Source organism: Eurosta solidaginis, chromosome 4 (assembly GCF_040869045.1).
Source record: "Eurosta solidaginis isolate ZX-2024a chromosome 4, ASM4086904v1, whole genome shotgun sequence".
Taxonomy (NCBI): domain Eukaryota; kingdom Metazoa; phylum Arthropoda; class Insecta; order Diptera; family Tephritidae; genus Eurosta; species Eurosta solidaginis.
Window position 1 is genome coordinate 14,790,023 of NC_090322.1, and position 27,619 is coordinate 14,817,641.

Here is a 27,619-nt window from a genome sequence, read left to right on the forward strand (position 1 = left end):
TCTGAAGTAGATTTTCGTACAAGGCTTTCGCATGACGCATGATTTTTAAGCTCAGCTAAAGTTTGTTGCTATACTTCATATTGATCTCTCATACTTCTTCATATCTACTACAAATCAACTGTGCTCTAACACCGACGCCACTAAATACGAAATTTCTAATATCCTTACAACTAAAATCCGCTCCTATAAAAAAAAATCAACAGATCGGTATTGCTCGTTTTGTATTTTTTTATTTTTTCCTCTCATTGTTGCCTTTTACTATTTCTACTTTACTCTTTCTTACGCTCTCGTGAAATTTTAAGTCATTTATCATAATTTTTGCTACATATTAGTCTTTAATCAATGTAATACTTTTAAGCTCGTCTACACGCTCTTATTCACTCGTGTTCTCTCTCTCTCTCTTTTAAGCTCTCATTTTCACTACAAATAATACGTTACACGAGACACTCTCTTTCCGCAATCTTATTTCACCACACTTTCGATCAAATGCTCTGTGTTTTTACACCCCACTCTTTGGGATCTACACTACTACGCTTTCTCTCTGTCACACCTTTACTCTTCCTCACGGCTACTCCCCTCTAAATTGCTTTCAGAAATAAAACGTTTATTTCATTCGCCTTTTCGATCTTTTGAATTATTGGGTTTCAATACACAAAAATAAATAAATAAAAACAAATTTTATATAAAATGTGAAAAAATTGTTTTTTTTTTTTTAATTCTTTAGTTAAAAATAAATTTTTATTTTTTTTTTTTTTTGGAAAAAAATTCAGAAATTCAAGAACTTGATTCATTTTGCATACATTTGTAAATTAAACGCAAAAGGACTATAGCTTTATGTAAATAATTCGCTAAATAATAGGCAGATCATTAAAATTCAAATTTTCGCTTAATTTAATGTTTTTAAAATTATAAAATTTAATATGTAAAAAAAGATAAGCTTTAAAGTGACACATAACAGTACAGCTAGGGAGATACAGATATAAATTAGAGACACACGAAATTACCGACAGCGATCACAAAGCAAAATATAGAACATTATTAGAATTCCAAAACAATAACACAAAAACAACAATGAGTGCAAAGTTCTTCTGTTCTGCAAATTTTTTTTTTTTTTTTCAAAATAAAGACCACACCATCCAAATTTGTTTAGTCGAATCATTGTTTATAAACTGTAAAATTATCCAAAATATGCGCATAAAACAATGCTACACTAGAGGCTATTTATCAGCGTTGTATGTAAAACATACCTATTTTTATTCTAATTTATATAGCATATATTAAGGCGCAACATTCAAATTTAAAGCAAAACAGCCTCAAGTTAATTCTTTCTCCAAATTCTCATAAAAATGTATCTTGCTTTAGACCAAGTTTCCACATGGACTTTTTTTAAACTTGAGTTTTCCTTTTTCCATAGAGGGCTACCCTCTAAAACCTAACTGCCACGCATCTTCTCGCTTGCTGAGAATTATATGCCTCTCATACGTACCGACCATATCCAATCTGTGTCTTCGGCGCGCCATGTCATTGAAGACACTCCCTGGGGTAAGATCGCCAAGTATGGCCTTGCCTATTCTGTGGCGATATTTTCGGAAGAACCCGTTCCGATTAGAACTGGATTCTGAACTCGTCCCAGCCATGAGTTCAGTTAAGGAATAAGTTTCCTGATCCACTTTTTCCCAGCGCTGTTGCTCCACTGCTCTTGCCAGCATCGAATCGTTTTCACGCCTGTACGGCAACAGCAGTTCTACTCGCTTCAGATCCACTGCCTCATATTACGAGAAGATATATCGGTTTGGTTCCCGCAATGACCACAACAGCTTCAACCGAGAACGCGCGGTAAGCCGAAGCCATTCGCAGCGCCCCTCTGCGTTGCACCGGGGTGACGGCGATTCGCTCCTTCCGGTATTTCTGCTGATGCAAGCAGCTTCATTGTACATGGCTTTGGAACGCCTGTGTTTACCATTTATCTACTCAGATTCGCTAATGTGTGCGCAGCTCTTTCGCATGCTCCGAGAAGGTGAGCTAACTTTTTAGCTTTACCACCAACTATTTCGTTGAAGTACGTATTTTTATTTGCATGCTCCCCAACCGTCATGTTAATAACAGTGGAAATACGCCTCTTCGTAACGATGGCCATCTCCGTTTTTCTGTTGGCAGCTTAAGACCGTATTCGGTCAACCATCTGTTTGCAATGCGCATGACTTGGTTTAGTTTAAGCTGTTCCAACTCGCAGCTTCGCGCTGTTATGGCAGCTGCCACGTCGTCCGCGAAACCAACTAGGAATATAGTTTTTAGCATGTCCAATCAAAGAACACTGCTGTAATTAATATTCCACAGATCGGGACCTATTACCGAACCCTGAGCTGCTCCGCCTGATATTTTAACTTTTCTTTAACCATGCGTGGCTTCATACGTTAGATGCCGGTCTTTCAAGTATCCCCTCAGAATTCCTAGCAAGTATCGAGGTTCCCTGGTATGGCGTTCTAATTCATCAGGAATGTCGTTCCACCTGGCTGAGTTAAAAACATTCTTGACGTTTGGCTTGACAAGCAAAGCTAGTCCTCTTGCTCGGTGCGACGCAGTCTCGGCTATTTTTACTGCGTTTATCACTTCTGCAATGGAGTGTATTGTAAAGTGCCCGCTCCGGAAGCCATCCTGTCGATGAGACAGTGCTCACCCATACTCTATTGCTCTATTGCGTGAGGCGTTGCTTGAGGAGGCGGTGCACCAGCTTTCCTGCGGTGTCTAATATACATCGTGTGCGGAATTACGACGCGAGTTGGGGTCTCTTTTGCCATTTGGAATACGAACTAGTAGGGAAAACTCTTGCTTCGAGACATTTGTTGCACATGTGCCACAAAAGTTTTGGGCAGATATTTGCAGCTAACCTAATTGCCACCGAGGTTATTCCGTCAGGACCTGGGGCTTTTTAAGTTTCATGCTGTAGAGAACCGTTTTGGGCTCTTCTTGCTGAATTGGTTCCATGTTTCGGTCTTCTTCGGTGACGTGACCATTTTAATGCACTAATCTTAAATTAATTCGCAAAAGTTTATCCGCACGTTCATATATATCCCACTTTTGAAAGCTAGAATATTAGCTGTTACATCTGTCGGTCTTGTATACGTCTTTTTACGCATCTCTTTGATTTAATGATTATATTTAGTTATAAAGCACGACAGCCTCTTTAGTAGTAGAATAAAGCAACGCCATCTCTAGAATTTGTTAATAATTACCGATTATCGAAGGGAAGATAATCCCTTCTATATGTAAACTTGGTATAAATTACTGAATAGAATTATTAAATTTTTGGCAGAACAAAGTGCAAACACACACACACAAGCCAAATAAACAAATATATATATTGAAATATGTATACAGAAAGGCAAACATTACTTTATGTAATACATACATATATAAATATATACAATATATATATATAGAAATAGCTATGTTTACAAGCAGATCTACTAACTACGCTTTCTCGTATATAATATATACTACAAACACAAACATAATTACATACATAAATACTTTCCAAAAAACTTATATACATACATATATACTTAGATATATAAAAAAATATATATAAAATATCTACTATATATATATATACATATATATGCATATACTCGTGTGTATAAACCTACAGCATATTGGGCATGTATCTATTTGGCGGTAAGTTTTGTAAATTTGTGGACGATACCACCGGACTCGAACGTGAATGTACGTGTCCCGAAATAATCAGCAAACATCCACAATGTGAATGTGATCGCAAACACTTCAACAACATTTTATGGGCCACTGTTACAGTCTTTCAAGTAAGAGTCATTACACACACTAAAGTAAATAAAGTTGCCTCTATTTACTTGAGTGCTTTAATACGTTATTTACTTAACTAACTGTAAACTTGATTACTTCATTATTTATACAAACAGAGCCCTTTTGATAATCCTTAAAGTACATATACATTAGGGCGGGTCGATTTAAAAATCGCTCATTGCTCTGTGAAAATCGTATTCTAGGGATCAAAATAAGAAATTTTGCCGAAGGAACCATACCTCTAAAACGAATTCTGATGTCCCCCCCTTTGGGTCGAACTTTTGGGTAGGGGCAATTTCAATTCTACCTGCTGTGTCTTGTGGTGTATTAAAAAAACAACACAAGCAATTTTACGATCTGCAATTGTGTCACAGTGATACCTTCATTTTTTAAAACGGTTGAATAAAAAACCCACACAACTATGTTTACGACATGCAAATGCATCACAGTGATGCCTTGGTTTTAAAAGGGGGTTGTAAAAACGATATTTCTAATAATTTTTTTTAATTTCTTTTCTATTACTAAGTTAAATTCATTTTTTCATTTACATATGTTCTGACTAAATAAATTTCTAAAGAGAAAAAATAAACTCCAAAAAGAAAAAACATAGGCATTTCAAAGTGGGATTTTTAAAAATTTGCCCCTACGACCCAAGGGGGGGGGGGGACATCAGAATTTGTTTTAGAGGTATGGTTCCTTCGGCAAAGTTTCTTATTTTGATCCCTAGAATATGATTTTCACAGAGGAATGGGCGATTTTTTTGCCTCCCCACAAATCGACCCGGCCTAATATACATATATATACAGAAACTCTAATTAATGTAAATTTTTAAAATTTTTATTTCAAAACTTAATTATTACTGTAGAGTTTTGATTACTTTTTTAATTCAAGTATTTTTATATTCCACTTCAAAATTATCTTTAAGAAATATTCTGTTTTGATATTGGGCGTATTTATTTCATTTTAAAGCCCACTCAGCTTTTTTACTTGTTGTTTTTATGGCTTAATTATGTTTAGAAAGTTTTTGAGGATTGGTTTTGTTTTTTTTCAACTCGAGATAGCAGCATCTTTTTTTCACTATCCAGCGCCAATTGGAAATACCAAGTGAACTGAAATTGGTTTTCAATTGATTCTTCCAATAGAGCATGCACTTCTTCTTATTCTACTTGCATAGGTAGTTGTCGATAAGTAGACCTTCTGGACCGAAGTAGCTCCCATTCCCACTTCAACACCCACTTCACCACCAGCTCCCACCCCCGCTATCACCCGCACTCTAACAGCCACTCCCACTCCGTTTCCAACACTTACTACTACTCCCACTCTCATTCCCGCTGCCACTCTCACTCCCACTGATATACATATGTAATCTCTTTAATAAATTTTGGAATTTCAAGGCCATTCTTGAACTATAACGAGCAAGTCGTTTTTTAGTTTAGACTGACTATCGTATACTTCTGGAGCCATTTCATCTGATGCTGGCAACGTTAAAGCCTCTATATCGCAGGTACAGATTACATCTAAAGCTTGATTTTCATTAGCCGTAGGCCTTACTTAGGAATTATTTCTTGTCAGACAGCTTCTTTGCTGTGTTAACTGGCACCAATCGGTTCCTTGCACCAGTAGGTTCCGATAAGAATACCTTCACGTTCGGCGTATCCTCTTATATTTATTTATATTATTATTATACGAATGTCTGCATACATTGTTAAATATTTCGGCCGTTGCCAACGCACAGAAGTCCGTAAATCTGTCGAAGAACTTTTTACTGGGAAGCTTTCATGACGGAAAAGCATTCTTAAGTCTTGCCAAACCACTGCCTAAAAGCGATAGAATGGAAAAACTTTCTTAAGTATTTTGATGTTAGCTATACCGTCACTTGAGTCGAGGTCCTTCGGCCAACTACCTCTACATCAAGGCAGCTATCGAAATGCCTCACATTGTCTAGGCCAAATTATTGATTTAAAATAAAGTAAAGTAGTTATAAATTGACAGAAGTATAAAAAGAATTGCAAATAGTTTGATTTTCTTCTATTAAACAAAAATTTTACTTCCTTCCCTGCTCCACTCTGTACAATTTTCCCTTTACTCTTATTTTTTACGATTAGTTATTGGAAAAAAATCATAACAAACAAACCTTAATCGAACGAAAACAAATTTTTTTGTAATTCTAAATTTGTTGAATTTATTTTTATTTTTTTTCAGTTAGTATATAAATGTAGTTAAAGTGATCACATCTACTTTAAATTTAAATAAAGCACATGCATTTTTTTTATTTATATAAAGACGTTACAACTAAAGTATAAGAACGTTTGAGCAATACTTTTTCCCAAGTTCCAAAAAATACAACGCAATAACAACACTATGCCCTAAAATATAGTTAAAATTTGAGGTCTCTTAAGCTAGGCCAACCTTTCCAGCCCAATCAAAACACGAGACCATACTAAATTGAACAATATTTAATGCTAATTTAAAACGGGTTAATTAAATTTATTACACTTGTATTTTAAAAAATAAAAACATTAAAAAACTTAAGCTAGCCCAACCCATATGCCCAATCGAAAAACGAAAACGTATTTAATTACTCCATAGTTAAATTTATTACACTTGTTTTTTTTTTAAATATCGAGGGTTGGGTTAGCTTAAATTTAATTAACCCGTATTAAATGGGTTGGGCTAGCTTAGACTTACGCTCACTCCAGGTATAGGAATAGAGCAAATGTCCAAGGGAGCTACACTAAAAAAGTCGAAGCGGCATTATTACGGTCACTACAGTTACGTAACGAAACTTTTAACTACTTTTGGTAAACATTGCTAACTGCCTTAGCTCATTGTGCTCCCTCCAGCTAAGCTAGTAACATGAAAAAGGAAATTTTTGAAGGCACGGCTGGGGACTAGTCATTATCTGTGATGAGTGCAAAATATGTACATTCAATTAAGATTCGCTATGCGTAGTGAGCTCCAGAAACCAGGAAGATTGGGTAGCAAATGCGCTCAGATACCTTTGAAGGCTTCCAGGGAACCAGGGAGTTGGTAACATTTTGTTAGTTGCAGGTCACTCTAACTCCACCGCCTACATTAGCGCATTACAGGCAGCATTTCATAAAGTATGAGGGACATTGGTCTGGTGGACGAGCTTAGATACTAAATCAAATCTACAGGTATTTCATAATATACAAAGAAGTGTTCTAGTCTGTGTGAGGGGTGCTCTGCGCACAACCCCTGCGCAGGCGCTGGACACTCTTTTTAATGTGTTTCCAATAGATTTAATGGCCAAGAAATGTGCGGCCTTTTCTGCCCTGCGGCTGCGAGAGTTATCCGGCTGGAGAGACAATGTGCAAATGTAGCCTTCCTTAAGAACCCGGATTCGCCTTCGTCGGACTATTGCGCTCCGACTGTCTTTTTCGATATGAAGTACGAGTTTGCTATTGGTTGAAGGAGCCGCCGGACCTGAGCGATAGGCTGCAGATATATACTGACGGCTCCAAACTGTATAATAAGGTGGGTAGCGGTGTCTTTGCATCTCAACTAGGGTGGAATCTATCTTTAGCCTACCTGGTCATTGCAGCGTCTTTCAGGCGGAGGTGGCTGCTGAGCACCCTTCATCCTGAAAGTGATTTAGCATGCCGCTCGCTACCTGTAAGCTCACTTTGAAAGGAATTTTGCTTAGGCAAGCGGGTGTGAGATGAAGTAATATTGAATCCTGCTACCACACTAAGCTCGTGTGGCCTGAATGGGACGCGAGACGCACGAGTAGTCTCCTTCTTCTCGGAAGGGGGGACATATATCTCGTGGTTGGACTTATAACCGGCCACATAGTAATCGGGAGGCATGCACATTGGCTGCAAGGAGCTGCAAAGACAAAGAGGAGATAGAAACAGTCAAGCATTTCTGTACGATTGTCCTGCGCTTTGCTCCAAGAGGAAGAAATCTCTGGGATCTCCCTTTTTTGACGATGTTTGTGATCTGGCTAATTTGGAACCTTAGAAATTCCTGACGTTTGCTAAAAGGGCCTATTGGTTTGAGTAGGGGAGAGATCGACGTGGTATCACAACGGGACCTTTATGGGCCTAAGTGCACTGGTGCTCGCACCGGTGGCCACTCTAACCTACCCTAGGGGGCTAAACGAGCACAGTAATCTCAACGTCATTCATAGAAGAAAATATCGAAAATAAAAAGAAGGAAAAGTTTAATCGACGAAATTTATTAAAAATTCCCACTGCTATTTTCGTGTTCTCTTGTGTAGTTCGCTGTAAACGCTTATCCCAACTTAGATTATAGTTATCACTTTAAATTTAAAGCCATGATTTCTTTGTTTCGGTCTAGCAGTTTTTTTTTTTCTTTCTTTCTTGGAATGAGCTTTAAACAAATCTTGGTTATGTGGCATCGAGTACACGGCTACGACACAATTTCTTTGTTAAGAAAGGTGTTACACATTTTAGTAATTTATTGATGATTTTATTATTGTAAGGTAATTTTTTGTCTAGACTTAACATATCAGTTAGGTGTATCTTTCATGTAACACTACAGAATGAAAACTACTTTTTAAAACCCATCAGTACAAAAACCAATTGCCCATACCATAGAATAGTAGTCGGCATCAACGGTACTTCGCTCAATACCATTACATTGCAATTACGCATGATATTAAAAGTGAAATAATCATTACCGCTAATCGTTACATCTATCAGTACCAGTCTCATGACATCTGTTATGTAACAATATCGTACCATTGCACAGTTTCTTACGTTTTTCTTCCAGTTTTTATTAAAACCATTAGCATTAAAATTATTACGTTAGCATGACCTTTATTAATATCGATAATGATTGTCAGTACCTTTATAATTTCTTCAAGTATTTGCACCATTACTTGAGGTGTTATACCGACATTTTAATTGTCAGTGTTACTACCTTAGCTATTAACCTTATCGATTCCTTAATTTTTGCAATATAATCGCCTTTATAATTACCATTATAATTACCACCAATTTTTATATATTCATTGCTCATGATTACCTTAACTCTGTTGCTACTCTCAGCATTATTTAACCATTATCCACAAACTTACTGCTAATTACTATGAAAGATACCATTTACATTTACATTCCCATTACCATTAGTGTTACTCTCATTATGATTATTATTGGAGTTACAATTACTATTTTTCGTTAACAGTACAAGCACTGTTTCGCCCTTAGATAAGAAAAATAGTTCGTCAGCGTTCGTCTAGAATTTATTTTTACGGTTCAATACATCCTTATATTTACCGTTAATCAAGTTCAAATTTACTACATTAGAGTTCAAAATTTTACGTTTAAATAATTATACAAGTTTCATTGTCTTCTAGTGCTATGCTCACAATTTACTCAAGATAAGTAAATGACAGTGAAGTGAGCTTTTTGAGTTGCAAAAGCTCGAAGGTAGGAGAAACCATTTTGTCGCTTTGTTAAAGAATTCAATTACATGTTTACAACTAAAACTAAAAAGCCAAACTTTCAAACTAGACACAAAAACTTTAATAGCTTATTTAAAAAGCTCCCTTTCTTTTGGGTGGTATGTAAAGTGACTCAGATGTGTTATCCCATATTTCTAGCTACAAGAATACCTTTTCAATCAGCAGAGTTATAAATTAAACACATAAATACCATTTTCCAGCTTTTTAATAATAGCTTTACTTCAAATCCCAAAATTTTTTTACACGATTAAAATAATAGGACAAACAAAAAATTTAAAAATTGTACATAGTCTTGTTTAACTAATATTGGTTCTGTTGAGCGTGCCTAAAAAGATTCCCAACCTTTTGGCAAAAAGAAAGAATGAAAAATCATTTGCCGGTTTTTATTTAAATTTAAACGCTTATACACTGTGTGGGTGTATAAACCAGAGCTGGGCAGTAATGATTACTTTAGGAATTAATTTAATCCCATCTTCCATTAAAAGTACTTGGGGAAAATACTTTTCTCTACAGCAGAGGAATTAATTGCATTTGAGGTTCGAGTATAACATTTTTTTATTTGTAATTTAAAAAAAAAAAATACTTTGCTCAAATGTAATTTTTGCCCCAATACTTTCGAAAGTAATTGAAAATGTAATTGAAATATTTCCAATTACATTACAAGAAATTCCCAAAATAATTAGGAATTTCTCATTCCATAAAATAATGGCAAAAGTAATTGAAAATCTCTTATTGTAAAAAATATTTTTGGTGTTATATTTGAGATAATTAGCAACAAAAAGGAGCGCGAAGTTGGGTGTTATCTTTTGTGTTCGTTTCACCATTACACCTCCTTGGTCCCAAAGCAAATTTTTAATAATACGAGCACATTATTCCAACATTGACAACATTTATGTCTTCTCGCCATATATCAGGACCGGTAAGATAAGATTATACCAACGCCGTTTGAGTTTGCTGCTTTAAGATATCTTCTCCAGAATCAGGTTAATAAAATGGCACGAGAGGATGAGAAAGATCCTTTCCAATCTTTGTAGGGATGCAATGAGCTCTAATTCTTTTTCGCCCTTGCCAAAAGCTGCTTTTTTGATGGTTTTCACCAGCATTTGACATATCATAAAAATCTGATCGTCAATAATTTACCAGGTGTTAGTTTATTTGAAAACCGTCGTGACCTGGCAGCAAAGGCGTTGATATTCCTTGGTGTTTCAAAATCACTATAGTTAACACTCACTAGAAAATAACGAAAAGTGTGACCCGAAAAGTCGCCCACATTAACCGGAGTAAGGTTTTATGCACGAATTAACTTGCAGTTTTTCAATTACTTGCACAATTGTTTTGAGGAATGGGAAGTTAAAAAAATTTGAATTACATTTCCAGTTCCCTTCGAAAGTACTGGTACAGAGATTACATTTTTACAAAGTAGTTTTTTGCAATTACAAAAAAAATACCATGTAATCGAGCCTCAAAAATAAAATAAATAAATCACTTATGGTGTTTTTCTTTGAGGAATTGAAATGTAATTTTCTACACAGCAAAGGAATTGATTACTTTTTCCAATTACTGAGGAATGTAATTGGTAATGTAATGGAATTGCATTTCCCCAGCGCTTGCATTAACGAAGAAATGCTTACACGTTTCCTCTTAAAGCCTCTTGTATATATTTCCAGTTTGACACCACGAAACTAAGAAGTTTTTAGTACTACAGCGACGTACGTTGGACAAGTTATCAAGTTCCTTTTTTAAATTTTTTTTTTTTTGCTAGCCATTGCTTAATTTTTTCACAGTGCATTGTGCCTTGTTAAATTTTTTTGAGCTTTTTTTCATATTTTTAAGAAAAGTAGCGTTTGGTATTGCCGCTTTCAACGAGTTTTACTTTCTAGCGCCCAACAATGAATTCTTTGAGACAAACTTCAACTTCGACAGATCAGCGCGGCATACATATGTTTAAAGCGGATGTATTCGAATTGCCTAATAATAACAGCAGTAATGCTGTAGTTCTACTTTATTGAGGGAACATTGCTGATACTCAAGCTGATAATGTGCTTCAATAGCGTTGTGACAACGTTCATGTTGCGTTTAATTTGCTAGTGATGATCAATAGATTGTAAACATTTCATTCAATGAACGTCTGACGTTGCCACAGCTACTCAAACTTTGCCGAAGAACGTGATGCTCTGTCATTAAAAGTAACACTGCTGCAACAATTTCAGCTCGAACACTTTCAACTTTTTACTCAATTTTACTTTTCGCAAAACATTGTGTAACAAGACCGCATCTAAGGCCGGATTAACATAGAACTCTTGCCGCGTTGCCTTGCTTTGACGCTTTGACAGCGCCTTAAGTTAAGACTATCTTAACTTTTTGTGCCTCGCTTTACCTTGCAGAAATTGCGTCAGTCGAAGCTATGCAACAAAGCTCTATGTAAATCTGGCATAAACCGTACATACGCAGCTGTCAAAGTCAAGTGATTGGCAAAGGATTCTATGTAAAGCAGCCTTCAATCTCTTTTGCAAAAAGCTTTGTTTCTTGTTATTAATTTAATGAGCTTTATTATTATTAATTTATTGCGACGTCTTTTTATTTTTGAATTAACTGTTTTTATATATACACTGCCCACACACACAATATTTTTTTATATTTAACTCCATTCTTTGAGTTTTAGTTTTTCATAAAGACTTGGGCAAAACATTGGATAATTTGGGCATTTTGGGAAATCTTTCCGGGTTTATACGGCACTTTTGGCAGGGTTTGTTTTGTTTAAAATCCACATCGTAAAGAAACGCGTAAGAAAAATTTCGAATAAATTTCTCGTGTGAAAAATAGTAACAGCCAAGTAATTTTGGCATTTCCCTTTCCACCCTATTCTCTATGAAGCGGCGTCACTACCCTGCAAGACACGAAAGTTGGATTCAGCAATGTATTAGAAGACAATTTGTTAAAAAGAAAATATTCGAATGAAAATGCACTTAAGCTTAAGAGAGAAAAAGAACATTTGTACTCAAATAGAATTGCAAATGCCATTCAAAATACTCATAAATACAGTCACTGTTATCCCTGGTATTTAACCGACTGTGTTTTACTGGGTCGTTGCGCAAGGAATAATGAGAGGCACATATATTCATTTGCGAATCCATTGCTCCCCTATGCATGTTTGCTAAAAAATCTTTAAGAAAAGGCAGCTGAAAGTGACTCCCATTGGATTAGGGAGCTTAGAATAGACTCGCGACAGGTATGCCTGTCGTAAAAGGTGATTAAAATGTCCAAATTATTCAAGGGGTTGTGGAGCGTAACCCTTTCAATGGGATGCCAGCACAATATATACCTACCCAAACACAATTGTCAACTACACCTACACGTGGCGAATCCTGTTTCTGTAGTAACTGAGGCTCTTCCGACCACAAGTTACTTACCTAAAAAGGCTGTTTGGTGCGGGATGACCTAGAAAATTCAATATGGTCATATTAAATCGTTCACGAGATGGTCGGGCGTATACCTTAATGGCGCTTGTTACTGGAACTTACCGGTTCTACATATATCTGGCAAAGGGCCATCAACATCGATTACACACCCTAAAGCTTTCGGGAAATGTCTTTATTGCTACTACAACAACAAAAACAACAACTAAAATGGTATGCGTTTTCTTGAGGGATGGATACCACTTAACAAAAGAAATTTTTCTTAAGCATTTCTATGGAATTTTTGATTTCTTGCGATTTTAATACCGCGGTTTATGCAAATCTAGGAGAGAGCGAAATATATTAATTTCTCAATCGCTTCATTTCGAAAAAATTTGTTCCTTTAAATTAAAATTGGTTTGCAACGCCTTATTCAACTCTTTATGAAAGCTTAAGCATATTTTTTTTTAATTTTGTATTTATATTATTTTAGCATGAATTAATTTACATATTTACAAATACCCCTTTTTAAATATTGATTTTAAACATTAAAGATCTACTGAACTTCCAATAATATTTTTGATAGTAGTTTTTTCTGCTTCTTATTTTTTAGTTTTTTTTTAATAAATTTTTTACTGTCATACTTTTATTGTTTCCATTTTTTTTAATAGTTATTAAAAATTTTTTTATTTTCATATTTTTTAATTTTTTTAATTTTAAATATTTTTTTATTTTTTAATTTTTTATTTCTATATTTTTTTTTCTTTTTTTTTTCTTTCTATATTTTTTTATTTTATATTTTTTTTATTTTTCTTTTTATATATTTTTTCTTTTTATATATTTTTTTTTTATTTTTTGTTTTTTTTATTTTAATATTTTTTTATTTTTTTTCTTATTTTTTCCCTTTTTTATTGTTAAAAATTTTTTTTTTATTATCTCAAAAATTGTTTGCTTCGTTTCTCATTTCCTAGTCGTGTCTGTTAGTTTTGTTATTTATGTATGAAACATATACTTAAGACAATTTCTAATCAAAATTTATCTTCTTTATATTTTCTCTACGAATATAACCACATGTGCTACTCTAGATTCTAACGCAGGAGGATTGGAATGTCGTACTATTCAATGGCATGGAGAAGACCAGTCATTGGGCCGCATTATATTTTGTGGCGCTAATGACGTTTGGCAACTATGTGCTATTTAATTTATTGGTGGCCATTTTAGTTGAGGGATTCAGTTCAGAGGTAGAGTTTTACAAACAAGAAGTTATGAAATTAATTTTAAAAATATTAAGATTTTTGAGGCATGAAGAAAACTCAACAATTTAAAAAAAAAATATTGCGAAGGAGCTCGTTTACTAAAGCAATAGAAAAATAGCTTAAGTAAAAAAAAAAACAAAAAAAAAGTTTTAATATGAGGTTTTTCTAATTCAAAAGAAGTGGTTTCTGATATGCAAAAAAAATTGAATACAAAAATGAAATTCGAAAATTAAAGGAACTCGACGCTATAAATAATTTTCCACTCTGTTTTTTTTTTTGTTTTATTTTTTTTTTTTTTGAATATGCATGGCTTTAGCAAATGTTTGCTTTGTAATTTATAATAAAAAAGTAATTATGCACTCAACGAAATGTAATATAGACAATAATTAATGTAAATACTTTTATGAAGCTTAATACCACATAAGAAAGTTACCTACCCTAATACACTTTTGTCTTTTATCCTTAACGCACCCTAATGGCACGGCGCCAAAAAGAAAGCCTAGTGGAAAATTATTTATCCCAGTCAATGTTAAGAATTTTAATTTACTATTACCCAACCCACCCAACCGCCGCCGCGGTTTTGCGCCTTTGTGCCTAAGCCACGCCCACACAAAACGCGCACACGCTCATGCTTTAGCTTTTTATTAATCATATAAAAATAGTTTTGTAAATATTTTAAAATATGTATTTTTTTTGTAATGTGCCTGAGTATACAAAAAATGTAAACGCAACAAACTAACCACACTTCCTACCACCTTTTTTAAACGAAAAATAACCTAACAAATACGTCCACTGCGTGTGTGCGTTCCTTTGGCTACCATTTTTACGGCGCGTCGGGTTTGCGTGCGGCTGACGAAAATTCTAATTCTTTGAATTCTCTGATTCCCTCAGCGAAATGAACGTCGCGAACGTGAGCAACGCGAATTGGTTAAAAAGTTACGCGAAGAAACATTGGCCGAGAATTTTAGTGATGCTATGTACGATGAATCGCATAGCAGTGAAGCGGATTCATCAACGACAAATGAAAGTTTATATGAGGTACGAAATCGTTGGCATAGCGCCGAGGATATGCGGAAAGTAAGTAGAATTTCAAATAAGAAATAAGTATATATAACAAAAAGAGACGAAGTTGTGAGTGATAAAGAGTGTGAGCGAGAGTGAGAAAAAGAGTGACGAAGAGCTCGAGAAAGAAAAACTCAAATACATACATAAAAGTATTTATGTACAAATGCAGAACACACACCTAGGGCCGCTTTCTCATACACACGAAGGGTGTATACCAGGGGTCGGCATTTAGTGGCACAATTGTGCACACTCAATTCACACGTATTCTTATTATCTTTAGTTTAGTAGTCACTGAGCATTTGGCGCCAATGATGACATGATACGAAACATTCATTCTCTCTCAATTCGTTTCCAGGAATGGGTCTTAAAGTTCATTCAATTGTAAACATTGGTTCATTCGATTGTAAACAAACTTCATTCGTTTCCAAGAATGGGTCTTGAAGATCAGAGTTGCGTAAACCGCGCAAAAAGAATTCCAAGAAAATCGGTGCGTATTCATTATTTTTCATTTCAAGTGTATTCAACTACATAAGCGGATCAAAAATTTGTAAAAAAGGTACAAGAAATAACAAAATTAAATGAGCTGTTATATTTTTTTTTTTTTTTTGTGGCTTTGAATACTCGTTTTGTGAGTATTGATAATGGCACGGATCTTTATGTGTCCGTATAGCGCCAGGTTGTACTTGGGTAGTGATGTATTTCCTTGGTATAAGCTGTTATATTAACGCACGAAAAGAGATAAGTACATTTTATCTTAGCTATCAAAAAATTAAATTTCACGTGTTGTCACGGAAAAATTTTTAACAGATAAAATAAGCTTTTTTTTGTATTTGTGATCCTGAAAAAATTCGAGTTTTTTGATATCCCATTTGACAATCTTGAGTAAGTTTTCGGTGAAAATCATATATTAAACCTTTACCATGTAAAATACCCCAAAGTTCTTCCGAAATGCCCAAATTTGATTTTGAGGATGATGGCATCTATGGTCAATGTTATAAAAAATGCACATTTTCACGCGCTCTCAGAGAGCGAGAAGTTTCATATCATGTCATCATTGTTTGGCGCAGTAACATCGATTGTGTGTAACATCGATTGTGTGCGTCTCGCAATGTTGACGAATGTTATTAGCAAGCAAAGATCGTTTGTTAATTTTTTCAATGCGCACAAGCGAAAAATATTTAATGTTGACCAATCCTTTTGCGCAAATAGAATGTATTTAATTGTATAAACCTTTTCCTTCCCATTGTGCGCATTAAAAATATAATAACAAACAATCTTGTCTTGTTGCTTGCTAATAAGCGAATGAACTAAGCAAACCGATGCATCAAGTGATGTGCGCGATTATCGCGCTCTTACTAACACATCTTCATTTCCAATTTGCCGATGCCTGGTGTATACATAGTTGGTTTTGTTGAAAATATAGCGCGAGAGTTAGCAAATATGAGTAAATGTGCAATATCTTTGCTGATATTGCAAGTGTTTACAATAACAAACGGGAATATTCAAGTTGGAGTATTTATTTTTGTTGGTTGAACAGTTTTGTGTACTACTTTGATAGGTAATAAAATAAAATCAAATAAAATGAAAAAAGATAAAAACTAATAAAAAAATACAAAATTAAATAAAAAAGATAATTTTAGATTAAAAAAATAATAAAGATGAAAGAAATAAAATTTAATTAAAAAAATTTAATTAAATTGAATAAGGTAAAATCAAGGAAAGGGAAGGAATGAAGTTGTAGAAAAGGAAGGGAAAGGGAAGAATGGAAAGGAAATGAAATGGAAGGGACAGAAAGGAAAGGAAACGAGAGTGAAGAAGGATAGGAAACAACAACAACAAATCCAAGGAGATGAAAGCACAGCAGAGGAGGTGAAAGGAAAAGAAGGGAATGAAAGTAAAGGAAAGCAAAGGTATAGTGCCCTTTCAGTGGTTGAACTTCAAACACTGGGCAAACTCTAGTCTAGAAAGATTTGTTTACAGAATAGTGTACTCTCAAATATAACTTCACCCCCGCATACTATAGATAACGTGTTCCTGTATTGAATTATTCATGTAACCCAGTTAATTATGGTTTTAAACCCAAACTTGTGATGTGGCTACATACGGCCATCTTCATAGCCATACTAACATACGGAGCTATAGCATGCTGGCGGGCCATGCACAAACAGTACAAAATTAAAAATAATAATAGAATACAGCGGGCAGCCTTCGAAGGGGGTAACACGTGCACGAAGGTCGTATCCAACTGTTGCACTAAATTTGCTCCTAAATCAGCTACTCCTGGACCTTCATATACGTTTAACTACAACTTGTTCGGCTGTAAGATTTCGTGAGTCTGACTGTTGGAACTTTAGGCAGTTTGGTTATATTAGTATATCCTCAAAAGGCTTCCCGGTGTGCCGCCGATGTGGGAGCGTATGTCTTCTGTGGGCATCTTAAGGTGTCGCTGTCAGTCCGTCTTCCCAACTTTGATAGTATTTTTCAACCGCAGGTTCTATGTATAGAGAGGGTGAGCACGCTCCTGTCGTAAGACTCGGTGAGAGGGCATGAGGTAGCTGCAAGAGGTGGCATCAAGAAGCAGCTAACTTAAGCAAACATAACCCTTGTATACCTCTATCTTGTAACACAAACAATGAGGGCAACGAGAAGGCAGTCGTGCTTGCAAAGGCAGAGGTCCTGCTGGAAGCTGCAGAGGCGATCGAGTTGCTTCGTCCACATATATCTTACTTACTTACTTAATTGGTGCTTAACCGTCCAAACGGTTATGACCGTCCAACAAGGCGCGCCAGTCGCTCCTTCGCTCCGCCAACCGGCGCCAATTGGTCACACCAAGGGAGTTTAAATCGTTTTCCACCTGGTCCTTCCAACGGAGTGGGGGCCGCCCTCTACCTCTGCTTCCATAGGCGGGTTCCGATAGAAACACTTTCTTGGCCGGAGCATCATCTTTCATTCGCATAACATGGCCTAGCCAGCGCAGCCGCTGCGTTTTAATTCGCTGGACTATGTTGATGTCTGCGTATAGCTCGTACAGCTCATCATTAAATCTTCTTCGGTACTCGCCATCGCGAACGCGTAGAGGTCCACAAATCTTTCGAAGAACTTTTCTCTCGAACACTCCCAAAGCCGCTTCATCTGCTGTTGTCATGGTCCATGCTTCTGCCCCATATAGCAGGACGGGTACGATAAGTGACTTGTAGAGTATGATTTTCGTTCGCCGAGAGAGGACTTTACTTTTCAATTGCCTACCTAGTCCAAAGTAGCATTTATTGGCAAGATTGATTCTTCGCTGGATTTCAGTGCTGATGTTGTTGCTAGTGTTGATGCTGGCTCCCAAATAAACGAAGTCTTTTACTATTTCGAAATTATGGCTGCCAACAGTAGCGTGGTTACCAAGGCGCATATGCGCTGACTCTTTGCTCGATGACAGCAGGTACTTCGTTTTGTCCTCATTCACCATCAAACCCATCTTTACCGCTCCACATATATCAAGCAAAAGAAATATACATGGCAGTTTCGTGGAGTTAGCGATCTCCGACTGGTACTCCTCGGACACCTGCAGGATAAACTAGCAAACCTGTACTAAATAGGTAAAGCCGGACATCGGGCGATCGGCCTGCGCGCTGAGATAATGGGGATCCCTTTCAACAGCATTAGTAGGAGCTGCGGCGAGAAAGGCATCAAAGAAACAGTCGCACACTACCTTTGTGAATGCCCAGCCTTAGCTGATACTAGGTTTATAGCTATATGCAGTTATATACTTCCGGAACTTCCATTATTATCCGCAACAATTGGCTTGAACGGAACACAGACCAGCGATACTAAATCAGCAGCAATTGGTTCCAGCAGACTGTGCATCAAAATGGCGTCCCCTGCGCTACTTGGGCTCGGGTCTTTGGTATCGGGGCGGCACATCCATCAACCAAACAATATTAAATTATCTTATTCGATTCATATACTTCTAGCACACTTCATTCATCAGACACCGATTTTTTAATTAATAAATACTCAATTCAATCTGTTACGATTGCCAATTGTTCGCACTCTTCCCATTCTCACTCACTCTCCAGGAGCGTATTGAAACACTAAATATTGACAGACTCCAAAATGTAACTACAATAAAATAATATTTCACTCAAAACCATTTAGAAACAAATTACTACACTCCTCAACTTATAAAACAAAAATAACATATTTTTAATTTTGATTTGCTCGAACTTATTTTCTAAAAAAAGAACGAGTACCACAGCATAGTCAAACTCCACACATATTTACATAGAAATAACTTAGTTCTACTCTCAAATTTATGAAATCATCACACTTTGCCTTCAAAACCCGATAAAAGGCATCACTAACCCGTATACTTGACCTAAATGGGTAATATTAAAACTTACTTTTCACTCAAACAAATCGCTCATTCATACTTAACCGTATCTTCACTGAACTCATTTCCACTTACTGTTGAAAAACAGCAACTACAAAGAGCAAATAAATAAATTGTTGGTGTAGCACATATACTCTTCTCATTCAACATTTACACACCTTCGTTCGCTTAATCTCTCACATTCCACAGCTACAAGATTCAACTGAGCTTATTATGGAAACAAAGAGCAATATGCAAAAGCAACAACATCAACGTATGTTGTTGCAGCCTACACAAGACTATCAGATCAATGAGAGTTATTTGAGTGGTGTCGGTGTTGTTGGTGGAAGCAGTGGTTCGGGTAGCGGCAGTGGGCGTAAGTCCAGCGATAAAGATGCGACAAGCAGAATATCCATGGAAGATGATAAGAAAAAGAATTTGAAAAAGGCAAGTAAAGAAAAATGTGTAGTGAAATTTTATTTTATACTTCGTTTATATAAAATCAATCAAAGGGTAAAAAATATAGGCCTTCAGTTTTCTTACTTTTTCCAATCTAACATTTCACAATTTGTGTCGCGACCATTTCCAGAAGTCTTACACCCATGTTTTGTCTCACAGTGACGGACAGGAAATATTGATGATATAATAGCTTCAACCGTCAGTCTTCAAGGGTTAAATAAAACCCTAAGATGAAAGCAACTCCGCTATAAATTATCATGCGTTATCGCCCTGTTTATTGCGCCACTAATAATACCAGGTTCCTCATTTGATTTGGGAACATATTTGTACATATAAGTTTTAATGAGACGTTGACTCTCGGTCATGTCATTATTATTTGGCCTCGGTGCACTGCGCCCTTTATTTGGATCCATTGTGCTTCAACCTTCAGCCTATTACTTTATGTGGAGGCTTTTATTGCATTTAAGTACCTCTTCAGGCTTTTCACTCCATATCACAAAAGGATTAAGAGCCACGACATCTACATAGGAAAGTCTCTTCCTTGCGAGTGCGACGCATACGCAGAGAACGTGAGTCGGCGTTTTTTACTCCAGCTCACAAAAGCGACAGATTCGTTTGTCGAATGGATTTAGCTTAATTAAGTGATATCGTAGACTATATTGTCTTGTATAGTACTCAGTGACAGTTCGTAGGTTCCCTACTCATATTAATGGGTCTGGCTGATACTCTCCTTGCTGGGAGTATAAGCAATTCGGCCTGTCTTTGCTATGGGAATTCAATCCAGTGTTGTCTGAACTTGTTTGCTTCTCAGTTACTTATTATTTTCCTAGTGTTCGGCTTGTTGGTGCACAGAAGGGCTCTGGGCCGCGGAAGGCTGCCAAGGCACCATGCTTGGCTAGATAGTGCATTACCTTCATGCCCCTGAAGCCCCGGAAACTATCTTAATGAAACCTTGCTTTTGACTTTAATATCATTAAGGACTCCAATGCATTCATCCACTATCTTAGAAGTAATTGTATAAGACTGCAAGGTACGTAAGGCTGTCTGAAAAATTGAGGATACTCCTCGAAGATAGGCCTCTTCGTAATCATTATCCACCGCAAACTTTTGTTTCCTGAATTTATGCCTGAAAAATAGTGGGGTAGCAAACCACTGGTATAGATTTCTTGAAGATGCCAGCTTCTGTCGCTCCGTCATCAAATTTTGATGCATCCGCGAACCAGACATCTGAGTCAGGGTTAGTAGATGGATTTCCTGTTTCCCACAGAGTTCTGAGGAATTTCCTATTAATTTTCTTATTACTTTCATATGTCCTGTCATGGAGGGTTCTATCCAGTGTAACCCCTAAGGTATTTGGTTTCTATCGGATTTTGGTGTCACACAGCAATGGTTCAGAAGGCACTAGGACTGTATTGTAAGGATTGATAAACAATATTTTTGCTTCACACCAGGGCTTGTTACATGTGCAGGGCTTGTTGTATGGGATTGGATGTTATTTCCGCGTGCATTATTGTGGTGCAGATTACTAAGTCATTTCCATAACCTTGGGTGTCAAATGCATTGAATTTCAGTAACTTAAGCAGGTCATATATGACTAGGGCCCACAAGAGAGATGAGAGTACACCACTTTGACGCTATCCTCTAGTGGCCAAAATTAACTCAGTTATCCCTCTCAGCTCAAGATTGATTTCTCTTCTCTTCGTTCGATAACTTGATGTGACGTGTTATCAAAAGCCCAATAAAAACGTTGAGCGCTATTTTTTAGACCTCAAAGCCTTTACATTTTGTCGTGAGACTACGACTAGTTTGCTCTGTGGATTTTCCTGACTGTGACTAGCAAATTGAGTCAGAGGGAGTTTGTTTAGGTCGACCTTTGAGAGAAACGAGCTGAGGCTAATTGGTCGATACGACGAAGGAAGTTGCTCGGGTTTCCTTGACTATGATGGTATGAATACTACCGTCAAGCTATCACTTCTTTTATAAACAATTCAATGAAGTCACCTCACATGATTATTTCTTCTAAGGTGTGAGGCTACTCATACTATTTATCTTAATTTTGTAAACCAATTCATTGATGTTCTATTACTTTGTTTTCTGCGCTTTATCAATTCTGTTTTGATGTTTATTAATATAAATGTAAGCCTCAAGATTTTGTATTTCAGTTTAGCTTTATTTACGCTAATTCCTAAATTTTTTCTCTCTTCACAGACATATTCAATAAGAGAGCGACGCGGTGATGCGCCACGCCTATCGCGTATACGCCCATTGCGTGAACCGCCCATAATTACTACGACCGCCGCAACGCCACAAGACTCGCCTAACACCACACTCGAAGGCGGCATGAGTTTTCGCAGTTGGAATGCACAAGAATTGGAAATGACTGACGGTGGGGCTGGGAATCAGGTAAGAAACAAAGACGTGAGCAAAAGGTACAAAGTTACATATTAGCTCCCAACAAAACCGATAAATTATTATTATTTCGTTTGATGAAATGAACAAAGAACTAAAGAGGTAAAGTAAGCAAGAAGAACAACTCATAAAATGCTTTTGTGCACAAACGCTCTTGAGTCTTGACTAACAACTTGGTGCAATTTTTTACTATGCTATTTCCATAAGCTCGTTTGCGTCCATATTATTATAAGATTTTTTTTTTTTTGTAATATTTTTGTTTTATCCTCTTTGCTTATTGCTGAAGTTTTTTACACGAATTAATATATTTCTTCGCTGTTTTATTGCATCTCTCCACAGTGTCCTGGTTCACCGTCACTTCTCAAACCACCGACACTCTTTAGCGGCCAACGTTCACTCGACGAGGGCATACCGTCGATTGATCTCATACCACCATCACCGGTGCTTACGCACAAACCACTAAATATATTAAATGCCAGCCAGCTAAAAGGAAGCAATACTAACCCAAGCAGTTGTAATAATTTAGTACCTAAAAGTAGTAGTTTACTCCCTAGTGCCATAAGTAGTAGTAATAGTAGTGTGCATAGTGTTGTCATAGATGATATCTCAAAGAATTCTGATGCTGGCCCTTCGGGGCCGATCTTTGTGCCAACAACAATCTCAGCAGTATCCACACCGCGCACTCCACTACCAAACGACCCAAATACCGGTGGTGGTATGAGCACTCGCAGCATCAATGGTTTTGGTAGTTGTGGTAGCGTCAGCGCTATAAGCAGCATCGGAATATCGCCACTAACCGCTGGCGTCACCATAGGTTCCACAACTGCAACAGCAGTCCCACCCCCAGCCTACAGTACGCCTGCAACTAGCAACAATGAAGCTATACACACACGGCCGTCTACAAACGCTTCAGCGACATCAACAATCAGCCCGTCGTCCGGCATGCAGCGGATATCCAGTCTGAAACGTTTTCGACGCAGTAGCTCGAAGCGCAAAAAGAAACCCACCACAGATGCTGGTAGTGGTGCCGAAGATGACGATCAGCAGCAGCTAAACAATGGCAGTGACAATTCTTGTTTATTAACCCCGCATAGTAATGGCGGTAGCAGCTCAATGCGCTCTGATACCTTTCTGAGCTCAACTACGGGCTCAGCGCCGCTTACAGCCAACAATCAGACGACGCAACAACAAAAGACGAAAGATACAAATCGTTTGAGTCCTCAAAATTCAATACGACGCCTTTCCACAACGCTCAGCATTGGCAGTATACCGCCGTTGGGTAGCCGTCGTGCATCTGCATGCATCTTCAATTCACAACTCTATCAAAATCTTAATCAACCGCCCAAATTGTATGCACCCACAGCTGCCCATCGGCGTATGTCTTCATTTGAATTGGCTTTTAGCAAAAATTCACATTTGAATTTGCATAATTTGGAAGCGAATCGCAAATCAATGTCGTACACAAATTCCAAGCTCGATTTGGATAAATGGCAAAAATCTTATACGAATATGCAAGAGCCAGATATGTTACAACAATATATACAGGAGCGTGAAAAGCGTAAGAGTTCCATTAGCCAATACACACGTCAGCAGCACCAGCAACAAAAACCACAGCAAAAGCTGCAAGAATTCGACACTACCGAACAGCTGAGAACAACGGAACATGCAATGAGGCAGAGTTCGGGTCACATGACCAAGTTAAAAATGCTGATCGAACGACTGAAACCAACCGACCTCACAGAGAAGAGGGAAACGTACTCGCTGTATATATTCGCAGAGGATAATAGGTAAGTAATTTAAAGCTATACACAATGAAATCGAACCTACACGATGGTTTGCTGTTGACATATTGAATGAGTATATCAGAGACTTGCGAGAAGTAGAAGATTTATATAGCATAAAGTATTAGTATCACATACCTAACTTTCATGGTATCCCCAACATTGCATGGGAGGTCGTGCTACCTTTCGTTGCGAATAATCATTACTTGGATGGAACTGTTGAACTGTCGTCCTAATGTCATACCCCATTTAGTACCCACGTAGATAAATGCACTATATATGTTTTAAATGTTTTTTTTTTTCTTCCTGAGAACCTGTCTGGTAAATATATTTTTATTGCAGAAAATTTTTCTGGATTGTGTGCCAAATTCTTTAGGTAGTGTTATCGATGTTGATGGTCCTTTGCCGGATGTATGTAGATCCGGTACGTTCCAGTAACAAAGCACAATTAAGGTACGAGCCCGACCATCTCGGGAACGATTTATATGACCACATTAAAGCTTCTAGGTCATCCCGCTCTCCCCACCCCCGAGTTCCATGAGGAACCTGGGGTTGCCAGAGCCTCGGCTGTTAATTAAACAGGATTCGCCACGGGTAGGTGAGGTTGACGCTATATATTGCGCTGGCAACCCCTTGAGAGGGTTGCGCACACAACACCTTGAATCAATTTGGTATTTTAGTCGCCTCTTACGACAGGCATACCTCCCGCGGGTATATTCTAAGCCCCCTAACTAGCTGGGGGTCTGCATATTGGTCTGGCTAGATTGTGTCTTGACGGGATGATGGGAGGCACCCCTTATGTCTCATCTGCTGTATTCAAAAGTCTACTGAGCTGAATTTGGAAGGGTGCAGGGGTCTTAAGCCAGTGAAAACCTGCTGTGAATGTTTAGTGCCTGATATGAACTTGAGTAAACCTCCTTAATGACATTTTGTGTTAATTTTCAAATCTTAAGACTAGGTAGGTTGATAGCTATAATGGCTGCGACCCAGGTAGCTCAAAAAAGTGATGAAATGCCGTTTTGATGCCATAAAACTTCTTTTAACCTACTGAGTGCTACATCGGAAATGTACTACAACCAGGCCGAGTTGTTTATAAAATCAAGAATATTTGGAGTACCTGTACCCAGATTTGCCAAAAGGGGTTTCCGAAGGATCTTAAATGTGTTCTAGCTAGAGGCGGGCATTTACACAGAAAGTGCTCAACAGTATCTTTTACAGTTACGTCGTTACAACTTCTGCAGAGGTCAGTATGTGAAATACCCATGTTGTTGTTGTATTAACAGTGATTCGGTCCATTCAATGGATGCGACCACTCACAAATTGTCATTAAAGTCCAACGGAAGTCCGAGGAAACTGGTAGTTTCAACAGGGGGTGGACCATAGGGAGGTTGGGTGTTGGAGGAGTAGGTTTCACATTGCAACTGAAAAGATGGTTGGTGTCATGTGGGGACACATCGCATGCAGGACATACTTTACGTATATCCGAATACCCAAATTTTCCGCATACATGCCTACAGCCCAATAACCAGTGCAGACCGCTGTAAGTTTATGGGTGTCGGCTCTAAACCTATTCAGTAGCCTCTTTTTCCTTCTTTGATTTTAGTCGCGCCATATAGCTCTTGAAATTGCCCAGCCCGTGATGGTCGTCCAATTTTGCTGGGCTTTGTTCACGTAAAAATTAAGGATTTCCGCCTTGGCTACCTCCAGGGATATGCCTACTTCAACGCTGATTATTCTCTCACTTTCTTCCGTTGACCCCTTAGGTTCCAGCTCATCAGCCTTCTTATTTCTTTTGATAATGGATATTTCCAGAGTGTCGGTTAACGCACCACCTTCCACATCAACAAACGCAGCCAGAGTAAGTTGTTTAGGCATTAGAGATTTCTTTACTGTTCGCACCACCGCATATAGCGCTGTCTGCGGATTTCCCCCTCCGGTAAGGTGAGTATCTATAAGGAAGTGCAGGGTTTCCGCTGCTGATGCAGCCCATGTTTGATCAGCGCGCTGGACAAAGGTCTTATTTCAATGTTCTTTGGACATAATCTTTCCAAGGCTTGCTGAGTCCTCCGTGAATTTGATGGACTTACTATGTTCTCGCCAGGATTTGGTTCTTGCTTTTCGTATGGCTTTCTTCCCTCATGAGGTCCTTTACTCCTGAAATTAAGACTAAGTGACTCAAAAATAATGGTTCCCAATTCTTCACCAGGTTGGTAGAGTTCTCGGATATCAAGTTTTCGAGGACTTAGGTTAGTCTAAGAAACCCTGGTCTCTCCAGCAGAGCTGTGTCGAATAAAAGGGTAGGAAGTTTTGTCTCATCCGCGTGCTCCGAACATTAGTGTAACCATGAATGTAATTGTGAGCTAAGGTGACTGTGTGACCAGTCAAGCATTTAAATATGTAACTTGTTTGTAATGGTTCGTTACTATTGTCACAATTGCAATAACGACATACGTGAAACAACATTAAGGCAAAATTAACAGTGATACAATTTTCGAAGGAAGCTTTAGCACGTTGTAGGCGGAAGAGTTACATTATATGAGTTTGTACGTTTGACGCACGACATGATTATTTACTGACATAAACCAAGAAATATCCAGTGGTGCATACAAGTGCTCAGCAGTCGATAGACCACCAACTGTGCTCACTAACCAATGGTACTCTTTAAAAACGAGCAACAAGCTTATCTATATATTCCTTCACATAAATTAAGAATATTGTAGGATGAATGGCAATCCTACATGTGAGCACATCACTAGTGGCGGAACTAGTTTGCCTGTAGAAAATTTTCGTACAACTAAGACAGCGAGAGATACTATGGACTCATTCAGTCTTTACGAGGTCATCACGGACCGGAAGGTGTAACCTAAGAAAGCGAGGGGATGTTATGCCTCATGACTCCTGATTTTATTTGTAACTTAAGGAGAAAACTCGATACTTTCTCTTAGTTATTTCTTTACCCTTTGATACATCTACGGCTAAGTCTGACTGTTTCTAGTTGCGACTATGTATTGTGGCGAATATTAGCATCACTATAATGTTAGTAAATAATGACAACAACAAAAAAGCAAGCAGCCACACTTATGTACAAGGCAACGAAAAATATTCCACACACATAACCAGCAGCTCGAAGTGAAGAGTTTACCTCACTTACACATATGTAGTCATCAGCTAAGAGCAGAAATTGTTACTCACACATACACACGTATATAGCTAAATAACCGAGTATGAGATATGTTCCAGATGTTCATGAAAAGTCTAGACCTTAGGAGAAATAGGTGAACGAGTCTAACTGAGAGTATAAAATCAGCGCGATAGTCAATCAGTTTGATTTTAAACACGCTAGTAGTGAAGTATAGTTGTGAAGTACAACTCCCAAAGTAGTCTAAATAAAGACCATTTTGCAATACTGAATATTGGAGTTATTTATTCGACAGTTCAGCGATTCGAACCTTAGCAGAGGGTGTAATTATCAGGAATTTCCCAGAATTCGTTACAGTATTTTTGCGCATGAAATCCATGGATTCATTTAGATTTCTTTACGTCTTACACTGGTCATATATGAACGCGTAGATTAGGTTAGGTGCCCTAACCCAGTTAAATAAGCTAAATTAATCTGTTTTATT

The 27,619-nt window shown here is 37.5% G+C and overlaps 1 protein-coding gene across 5 annotated transcripts in view; it reads left to right on the plus strand.

Annotated features, from left to right (window-relative positions):
- Positions 1–27,619, plus strand: part of Ca-alpha1T (Ca[2+]-channel protein alpha[[1]] subunit T) — a 259,303-nt gene that overhangs the window by 200,581 nt on the left and 31,103 nt on the right. For 4 of the 5 annotated variants that reach the window (XM_067780304.1, XM_067780301.1, XM_067780300.1 and 1 more), the window contains 6 exons: positions 3,650–3,818; positions 13,752–13,907; positions 14,814–14,999; positions 19,558–19,794; positions 22,015–22,209; positions 22,555–24,002. In XM_067780304.1, the coding sequence (XP_067636405.1) occupies positions 3,650–3,818; positions 13,752–13,907; positions 14,814–14,999; positions 19,558–19,794; positions 22,015–22,209; positions 22,555–24,002 (2,391 nt within the window). The remainder of the gene's footprint in view (positions 1–3,649; positions 3,819–13,751; positions 13,908–14,813; positions 15,000–19,557; positions 19,795–22,014; positions 22,210–22,554; positions 24,003–27,619) is intronic. The other variant, XM_067780303.1, reaches the window with a different exon arrangement.